Genomic DNA, 9,439 nt, shown 5'->3' with positions numbered 1-9,439 from the left:
TGAAATAATTCTTATGATGAGTACAGTAGGAGAAAAACTTTTAGCTACCATTCTTGGCCCCTGATGCCTATTGCCACATAAGCAAACATTAATTGCCTGACACATAAAGTACCTGTATTAGAAATAGACCAAACTGAGCATTTAACAGCTAAGTTATGAGCTTGACCCAATTACGTGTGCACTCCCAAACCATCACATGTCAAAAATAAGTCACCCTTATTTGGGTTTTTAACTAAATTAGTCCGCGACTTTCCCACGCTTACATTCCTTCCTTAAAATAGCCCAAATTCTCTTTCACAATCTCAATATCCAAAACAAGCACCTGCCAAATTAAGTCAGTCTTACTTTTCTACTGCATGGATAATTATCCCTTTAACGTTACCCCAAGTGACAATTATCCTCCCCCATTTGAAAACCTCTCTCCAACTGGCTCTGGTAGACATCCGAATTTCAAAGGAATTCGGATGAGGAACGGTAAATGGGTATCCGAAATACGTGAGCCTCGAAAAACTACACGTATATGGCTAGGTACCTTCCCAACTCCTGAGATGGCAGCTGCTGCTTACGACGTTGCAGCCTTGGCATTAAAAGGCCCTGACACACAATTAAACTTTCCAGATTGCGCTAACTCGTACCCTGTGCCCCTTTCTCTAGCAGCTGCAGATATACGTACTGCGGCTGCAAATGCTGCTGCCGCTAGAGCGCCTCCTTCAGAAAGCAGTATTGATCAGGCAACGCCTGATCAGACAGCTGGAGTTTCTGGAGATACTGTAGCAGCAGCAGCACCGGGGCAGAGTCAGGAGTTTGTAGATGAAGAGGAAATATTCGGAATGCCGAAATTGCTGGATGATATGGCAGAGGCAATGCTTGTTAGCCCGCCAAGGATGCATCAGTCAACGTCTTACGATGAATCGCCTGAAAATTCTGATGCAGATAACCTCTGGAGTTACCCATAAAGTATGAAAGTAACGTCTTTACTTTTCATATATGAGGAAAGGAAACTATGGCCCCCCCATGTACAGTCCAGAACCTAGAATAACGGAACCACTATTTATAAGTTTAGTGGGTTTTCATTTGGTTTGTCTTTTTTTTTTCTTTTTTTTTTCCCCTTTTTGGCTAATAGTCCTTGAGAAACAGTTTTCGGAAAGGACGTTGGATTTGAAACAAGTAGTACTTGTATTTTCTCCCTTTTAAAAAAAGAAGTTGCTTTACTTTTATTGAAAACAATGACTTGACTTTCTCAAAAATCAAAATATTTTTATTAGAAGTCAAACAAAATTGTTTTCAGGTTTTGAGTAACTTCTTCAAAATCAAACTAAAAACAAGTACACCCATCTAAACTTAGTTGCTGTGTGGACTCTCTATATAGGTGAGAAGTCCCTTTTCTTGTAATAGGAGTAATTAATCTTGATGAAGTTTGTTGGGTAGAAAATAGTACTACGTAGTCACTGTGAAGCATTTGTGATCTGTCTTTCAAGGAGATATGAAGCTCTTAAGGAACCAACAAATATATGGGGCCAGAAAATTTGCTATGAACGTTTGACTATGTGGAGTACTATTGTGAGTGTCAGAATTAATAATGCCAAAGCCTACTCGCTTTTTGACATAACGAATGACATGATAGTTTATGTTCTTACATTCTGTATTGATATATAGTTGGCTTATTCTTACATTCTGTATTGATATAGTTGGCTTAATAAGCCAATGGTTTGTCCTCCTTTGTTCTCATTTTCATTTTTTTTTTTTTTTTTTGGTAACTAACGGATTTTATTAATCACCAAGTGCAAAGTTACAAAACCACAACAGAATAACTCACTTTGTTTTCTCACATAAGCCTCTCTACTAGACTATATACACAAATAAAAACACGCAAACTCCTAACTCTCTATAGGTAGTACGCTAGCCAAGAAAACCTGTAGGACGGAGTATTCTGGATAGCATCACCTTTAACATCACACAGCTCCCATAAACTAGTAAAATTCAAAACATCAGCCTCTGTAGCATTCTACTTGTTCCAGTTTTGGCTCGCAGGTTGCAAATACTTGCCACTTGCCTCGCAATGTCCTCTATACATCTGCTCCTCTTCTCAAAGATGCACAAATTTCTTTCAATCCATATCACATGTACAGTTTCTGCAAACATCATTTGAAATCTAGTAGCAGTTTGAGATTTGCCCTTTGCATTAGTTATTGCCCATTGCATGTATAGTGACCATGTGCTGGCTTTGTATGTTGATCTCTGCATCCAAGCTAGTAATCTCACCTACACTCGCACTCAGCAAAAATATGATTCCTTGTCTCATTATGCCCTTTGCAGAGCACACATACTGGATCAGCAGCAACTCCCCACTTCAGTAATCTATCACTTGTGAGCATTTTCCCATAAAAGTGTAACCACATTGTAAACTTAGCTTTGGCAGTAGCTTCATTTTTTAACATGACACACTTCCATGGTATTTTGTCTAGTTGTCCCAGCAGCTGTAGGTATATGTGTCTGATCAAACTTCTATTTCTCCTTACCACCACCTGACTTTGATTCACCAGTCGTCTTGCATCAATGATTTGCCTAACCATCCAAGTAGCATGTTGAGGAATAGGCATAGTGTCAAGTTGTTGTCCCTTAATATAGTATGAGTGAATCCACCTAACCCAGAGCTTGTCAGTTTTGTGAGCAAGATCCCAATGGTTCTGAGCAGTAGCAACTAGGGGTGGGCACGGTATGGTATATACCGAATACCATATCAATACCGAAGTTTTTAATACCGCAGTTTTGGTATTACGGTATTTGGTATGGTATTTGGTATGAATTTAAATTTTCTTTGGTATTCGGTATGGTATTTGGTATTTATAAAATAGATACCGAGATACCATATACCGTACCGAAGTTTATACTACATATATACAATCCATATATATTATATTTACTACTGCTAAATATATAGACTAGTTTTCGTAGAAAAAATTACATCACATCTCATTTAATGCCAATTTGTATCTAATAAAAAATTGTACCATCAAAGCTAACCTTTTATCCAATAGTTTCATGCTTTCAGTCTTTCACATGTGCTAGGCCTAGAAGCAGCCTTTAATTTGTCTCTGCTATTTTTCCAATACATTAAGACTCGAAATGGTGGAAATGGCCTATTCTCTCTGCTGCTGAATGAAATTTTTGGTGTAAAATTGTATAGGACTAAAGATTATGCTTAATTTTGGCTAATGTTGTTTAGACTTTGGAACTTTGACTACTCTATCGTGATTCAAATATCCGTTGTGTAATTGATTAACGACGAAAATTGCTTGTACTTTCTTTTAAATATGTCTATTTGTGTATGGTGTTAGTTTAATGTAATTGAGAAAAGTCGAAGTCATAATCCTTTATTACATGAGTATATACGTAAGTCGAAGTCAAATAAACTATGATTACCGAATTACCGTACCGTGAAATACCGAAACCGAACTTAAAAATACCGAACCATACCGAATTAGTTTGGTATGGTAATGGTATCGTATTTTTAAAAACCGAATACCGAAGTTACCGAACCGAAGTTTCAAATACCGTTCCATGCCCACCCCTAGTAGCAACCTTGTTCCACAGCTTAAGGTTGATTAAGTTAAGGCCACCAACACTCTTTGGAGTACACATCCTCTCCCAAGCTACCAAAGCTCTTTTAGTGATTACATTTTCCCCAGACCATATATAACTCCTACAGAATGCTTCTATAGTCTTCAGTACCTTTATAGGAATTTTGAAAAGTTGAGCCCGTATAAGCTTGAATGCCAAATAACACAGTTTATACCAGTGTGTTCTACCAGCATAAGACAGCTTTTTAGTAGTCCACGAGGATATTCTTGCAGCCATCTTTTCAATTAGTGGCTGCCACTGTATTAATGACATCTTTTTAGTGTAGAGGGGCACACCAAGGTACTTAATAGGTAACTCACCCTTTGTGTAACCCAGAGCTTGTAAAATATCCTGTTGCCTTTGCTTGATTCACACCACCAAAGTGCACAGAACTCTTAGTCAAATTTGCTTGTAAACCAGAAGCCTTAGCAAATTGATTGAAACACTGATGGATATAACTGGCAGAAAGGATATCACATCTTACAAATAATAAAAGATCATCTACAAAGCCGAGATGTGTGATTCCCAGCTTTGCACACCTAGGGTGAAATTTGAATTGCTTCTCCTGTTTCAATCTATGTAGGTTTCTACTCAAGTACTCCATCACTATAGCAAACAAAAAAGGGGACAGTGGGTCCCCTTGTCTTAGCCCTTTGGCTGCAGGAAAGGGTGGAGCTGGTTCTCCATTTACAATGATGGAATAACTAACAGTTTTGACACAGAGGAGAACCCAATCTTGAAATCTCTTGGGGAATCCCAGTTCTAGCATCACTTGTTCCAAGAAGACCCATTCTACTGAATCATAGGCTTTTGTTAAGTCAATTTTAATCATGCATCTTGGGGAAGTGTGTTTCCTAGTGTATGCTTTAACTAGCTCATGGGATAATATGATATTGTCTGCTATTTTCCTCCTAGGAATAAACCCAGCTTGGGAGTCACAAATAATACTGGCAATCACTCTTTGAAGTCTAGCTGCTAGGATCTTAGAAATGATCTTATAGAGGACAGAGCAACAAGCTATGGGTCTAAAATCCTTAGCTGCAGTAGGTTTGGAAACTTTAGGCACTAATGTTATAGCAACACAATTCATAGGTTTGTACAATTTACCTGTTGTGAAGAACTCCTGCACAACATCAATAATATCATCCTTAATCAGTTTCCATGCTTTTTTGAAGAAGCGGAAGTTATACCCATCAATCGTGTGCCTTCTCTTCACTGATTGCCCATAATCCTTCCTGAATTTCAGTCACCTCAGTACACAATGCAAGTTGTTTCTCCCGTGTCAGTTTTGGTCCATTTTTCATAACTTCTTTATTGATTGCTGGTAAAGTAGGAGCAGCAAACCCTATCAATTTTTATAAAACTGGACCATCTCTTCTCTAATATCCTCTGTTGTCACCACCTTAGCACCAATAGTTGTCATGAGTTCCAATACTTTGCTTGCTATTTGTCCTTTCCTTCATAACAGCAGTGAAGTACTTATTATTCTCATTTCCCAACTTCACCCATTTCACCCTCGACTTTTGTTTCAAGATACTTTCTTCTATTAAGGACCATTTTTCCAGTTCCTGAGTAGCTACTCTTTCTTTCTCAAGCAATGCATCTGAATACTGTATGTTTATCTCATCTTGAATAGTCACTAACTCTGCTCTGGCTTGTTCAATCTTCTGAGTCATGCCCTTGTAGTGTGTAGCATTTAGTGTTTTAAGACCATGTTTAAGAGCCTTGAGTTTCCTCCACACATTCTCCATTTTTTCAGTTGCCAATTGTTTCCCCCAATTCTGTTGTACCACATTCTCAAATAGTGGACTCGTAGCCCACACATTAAAGAATCTAAAAGGAGTCTTCACATTCCATTTTTGGCTCTTAATAGTAAGCAGCATAGGAGAGTGATCTGCAAATAGTGGAATGCCATACTCAGTACCAACAGATCCCCAATTCATCATCCACACATCATTATCAAACATCCTATCAATTCTACTACACACTCTGTCATCCCTTTTTTGTCTGTTTGACCAGGTATAATACTCACCAGTCCAGGGGACTTCATTCAATAATAGAGAATGTATGCACTTTGTAAAGTCTAGGATCTCAGGAGAAGCCACAGGATTACCACATAGTCTGTCTTGGAGATATAAAATAGCATTAAAATCTCCACCTACCATCCAGGACTTATTAATAGTAAGAGATATATCATTTAGGGTACTCCATAGCCTCTTTCTGTGTGCAGTAGTGTTGTACCCATATAAAAGAGTCAAGTAGGTTTCAAATTGATCAGTTCTTCCGTTTACAATGCAATGGAGAAGTTGAGCTTCACTTCTAAGGATATCCACAGTGTAAACATATGTGTCCCACATGACCCAAATTCTACCATTCCCAGCTTGTTGATAATTGCAGTGTAGCCCCCAAACAGGCATTAGGTTTTTCTATACTCTATTCTTCCTCTCTTCTTTCACCCTTGTTTCAAGAAGGCCAGCCAGATTGATATGTTTACTTATAATAAAATGTTGTAACTCCTTCTGTTTGTATCTCTTGTTGATTCCCCTTATATTCCATATTCCCCAAGTCATTGAGAAGGTATTTTGTGGCCACTATTATGAGTGAGCGTATGAGTAGTGATCTCTAACTCCCAAATCCTCAGAGGTGTAGTAACTTTTTTAGCTGTGTGAGATCCTAACTCAGGAAACTCTTTTGTACAGCTCAGTACAGGACTCGGTCTCACTTCTGTTGCCCTGGGAGCATCAAAATGGGCATTATGAGATCCTCTAGCTTGCTCACTAGGTGCATCTACTTGCTTGGTTACCATAACTGGTACCTCAGGACTCTGTTGGATATCCTCCACAACAGGTAGATGAGCTCTTTATTCAGTAACAACTAATTGTCCCTCTATAGCAGCAGCATTACCATCACCATCTTCTGATCTCCATTCCTATACCACCCTTTGAGGTCTATTAGGTTGAACCACAGGCTGTGGTCTCCGATTCCTTCTTTGCCTTCTCCTTCTTCTAGGTGGTTTTACCTATTGTTCCTCATGTTCAGGAGCACAAACATTTCCAATCTTCAAGCATTTAGGGCAATATTCAGGCTTCCAGTCGTATGAAATAGCTTGTTCAAACGTTGTGCCATTTGGTTCACTCACCAAGACCTTATCTGGTAAAGGCCTAGTGATGTTAATCTCCACTAATATTTGAGCACAGGAAATCCTCCTCTGCTTCGATGTACATTCATCAGCATATAATGGCTTGCCAATTAAGCTAGGAATCTTGCTTAAAGATTGACAACTCCAACAACTCATAGGCAAATGAGGCAAAGTCACCCATAGAGGAATTTTAGTTGGAAATTTCTTGCTAAGATCAAAGTTCACAGTCCATTGCTTAAGTATCATAGGCTTGTTATTGATTGTATAAGGTCCAGAGAACAATATTTCATTCATATCCTCAACTGATTGAAATTTAATCACATAATATCCTTCTTTATGAAGGAAAACTTCCGGTTCAACAACTTTATTCCAAGTTTGAGTGACAAATTTTGACATGTAATTATACCCAGGCGTATCCCCAATTACATACACAATTAGGGCACTCCGCCATTTTCGCATTTCCCTATCAATTTCCTCCTGTTCTAGTGTAGCTATGGGTTTACCATCCACAATATCCGGAGGAATGTAAGAGAGTTTCATTCCATATCAGAATTGCAATTACCTGCAAATAGAGAAGTCCATCCTGGTGGATCTGCCTCGTCTTTAGCAATTTCCACTTGAACCGGCACCGTAGTGCTAGTGTTTGCCATATCAGATCTAGGAGTGACAATCGTCGCCGATTGAGCACTAGGGGCTGGACTACTACTTATATCCAACCTTTTAGTAGCTCCAGGTGTTGTCAGTGGTGGCGTGACTTGCTTGAGCTTCTCATTTCTGGTCGGGTCAGTCGCCTCCCCAATTTGTGTTGGGGTTTGGGCTACAGATGTAACCTCCACGATCGGGTCATCATTTTCAGAGATAAGTTGAAGTCGAGGTCATCCCCCACATCTACCTCTTCCTGCCGGTCTTTGCTTGTTGGCCGGCCGTTGCCTTTCCTCTACCTCTAGCCATGTAAATCCACGGGGCGTACGCTGAGGGCATGGGTTGTAGAGAGAGAAAATGTTCTATTTTCCTATTTTGTTCTCATTTTATGTAAACACGTTTGACTGAACAATATATTAAGTTAAAATTAAATAAAATTTTGATGTGTAAGCAAAATATAACATATAAATTAAATGATCATCCTTTAAATAAACGGAGAAGGGCCAAAAATGTCCATAACCTATTGAATTTGGTTTTAAAAAAAAAATCATTTCACTTATTGGACCAAAAATGCCAACGTTATTTTTTAGCCTAAAAATACCTCTAACCTATTGAATTTGGCTACAAAATACCCTTCTTCCACCTATTAGACAAAAAAATGCCCTGAAAGTTATTTTTTCACTTAAAAATGACCCTAAAATTAATGGTTGACTAGATGAGACTTTATAAAATGTCATATAACAGTGTATGATCTCAGTTCATCTACAACCGTTAAAATTTCAAAATCCTAGTTAAAAGACAGAATGGAACTGAAGGAATATACGAGGAAGAAGAAAGGAATTGGGGTTGGGGGATTAACAATCAGGAATTCGGGTTTAATTATATGGATGGGTCAGATAAATACATATGAGTTGGTAATTTGATTCACATTGGATTAACATCTAAACCAATCATACACTGTCACCTGTCTTTTTATAAAGCCTCATCTAGTCAACCATTAGTTTTAGTAGCATTTTTAAGTAAAAAAAATAACGTTGAGGGATTTTGAGCCAAATTCAATAAGTTAGTGGTATTTTTAAGCCAAAAATAACATGAGGACATTTTTTATTCAATAAATGGCTGGAAGGGTTTTTTTTAGCCAAATTCTATATAGTTTTTTTTTTTTTTTTTTAAACCCTTTTTTCCATTAAATGAGTTAATAGTGGCTGGAATTTCCCTCGTCCTTTTCATTTTTTCACTACTTATAAAAGAATTAATAACTTTTATATTCCAACAAGTCACGTCCTTAAGAAAAAAATAAGAATGTAAGATTAATTAAAATAGTTTTTGAAAAGATAAATGTACGTAATTCTTTTCGGGACACATAAAAACATTGTGCCACATAAAATAGAACAAAAAATACATATATTAGTAATAATTAAATTATATGTAATCATTCTCATGTACCACCAGCGCATGTATTAGAGAACCCATATAAATGATAAAGAAAACCTTAAACTAGATTAAAAAGCTTTTTTTACTTGTCATGATATCTTATTTGTTTCTATTAATATTTGCAAAAAAAATAATTTTGTATTTTAAGAAAAAGTTTAAATAATTTTCAACTTTAGAAGGGGAAAGCAGGATATGTTTATTCCATTGATCTCGTATTTCATTTACCTCACTTCAAAATTCCTTCTCAAAATTCTTCTTCATTTAAGATAATTAAAATTTTACTAATAAATTTTATCTTTGTTTAACCACATTACATTAGTCATTTTGAATTACGTGTGATTAAAAACCAAATACCAGATTTGAATAAGTTAGTAATATTGATCAATGTACTGAAACAAATATTAATAGACACATGTTTTAAATCATACAATATGCTGTGTTCATATTATAATATGATAAATCAAACATTTCACGACAAATAGAAATAATTTAGTGAATATGTATGCCTTGCATGCAATACACGCTTCTATTATAATTCGTATATAATTATTGCATGGGAAAAGGCATGAACATCCTTTTGAACTTGTTTTAGATTTTTGGTTG

General features: G+C 37.0%; 2 protein-coding genes across 2 annotated transcripts; one reads left to right on the top strand and one right to left on the bottom strand.

Annotated features, from left to right (window-relative positions):
• Positions 1-313: 313 nt before the first annotated feature.
• LOC132051667 (ethylene-responsive transcription factor ERF025-like) lies at positions 314-1,717 on the top strand. Its single transcript, XM_059442835.1, has one exon. The coding sequence runs from the start codon at positions 357-359 to the stop codon at positions 954-956; it is 600 nt and encodes a 199-aa protein (XP_059298818.1). The 5' UTR covers positions 314-356; the 3' UTR covers positions 957-1,717.
• A 4,764-nt stretch (positions 1,718-6,481) lies between these two features.
• On the bottom strand, positions 6,482-7,410 carry LOC132053789 (uncharacterized). Its single transcript, XM_059445892.1, has 3 exons — positions 7,323-7,410; positions 6,671-7,251; positions 6,482-6,550 (listed from the first exon to the last, which is right to left on the bottom strand). Exons 1-3 carry the CDS (start codon positions 7,408-7,410, stop codon positions 6,482-6,484), a joined length of 738 nt encoding a protein of 245 aa, XP_059301875.1.
• Between the last annotated feature and the right edge of the window lie 2,029 nt (positions 7,411-9,439).

The sequence above is a fragment of the Lycium ferocissimum genome, chromosome 4, assembly GCF_029784015.1.
Source record: "Lycium ferocissimum isolate CSIRO_LF1 chromosome 4, AGI_CSIRO_Lferr_CH_V1, whole genome shotgun sequence".
Classification (NCBI taxonomy): Eukaryota; Viridiplantae; Streptophyta; class Magnoliopsida; order Solanales; family Solanaceae; genus Lycium; species Lycium ferocissimum.
This window is presented reverse-complemented; position numbering and strand designations above follow the sequence as displayed.

Bases quoted from the DNA above. Each gene is read 5' to 3' on its own strand.
- LOC132053789 (XM_059445892.1), bottom strand. From the start codon at position 7,410: ATGGCAAACACTAGCACTACGGTGCCGGTTCAAGTGGAAATTGCTAAA. The intron at 7,252-7,322 runs GTAATTGCAATT...GTAAACCCATAG, and splicing joins ATGGACTTCTCTATTTGCAG to CTACACTAGAACAGGAGGAA. The intron at 6,551-6,670 runs GTTTGTGCTCCT...AGGGTGGTATAG, and splicing joins AATGCTTGAAGATTGGAAAT to GAATGGAGATCAGAAGATGG.
- LOC132051667 (XM_059442835.1), top strand. From the start codon at position 357: ATGGATAATTATCCCTTTAACGTTACCCCAAGTGACAATTATCCTCCC.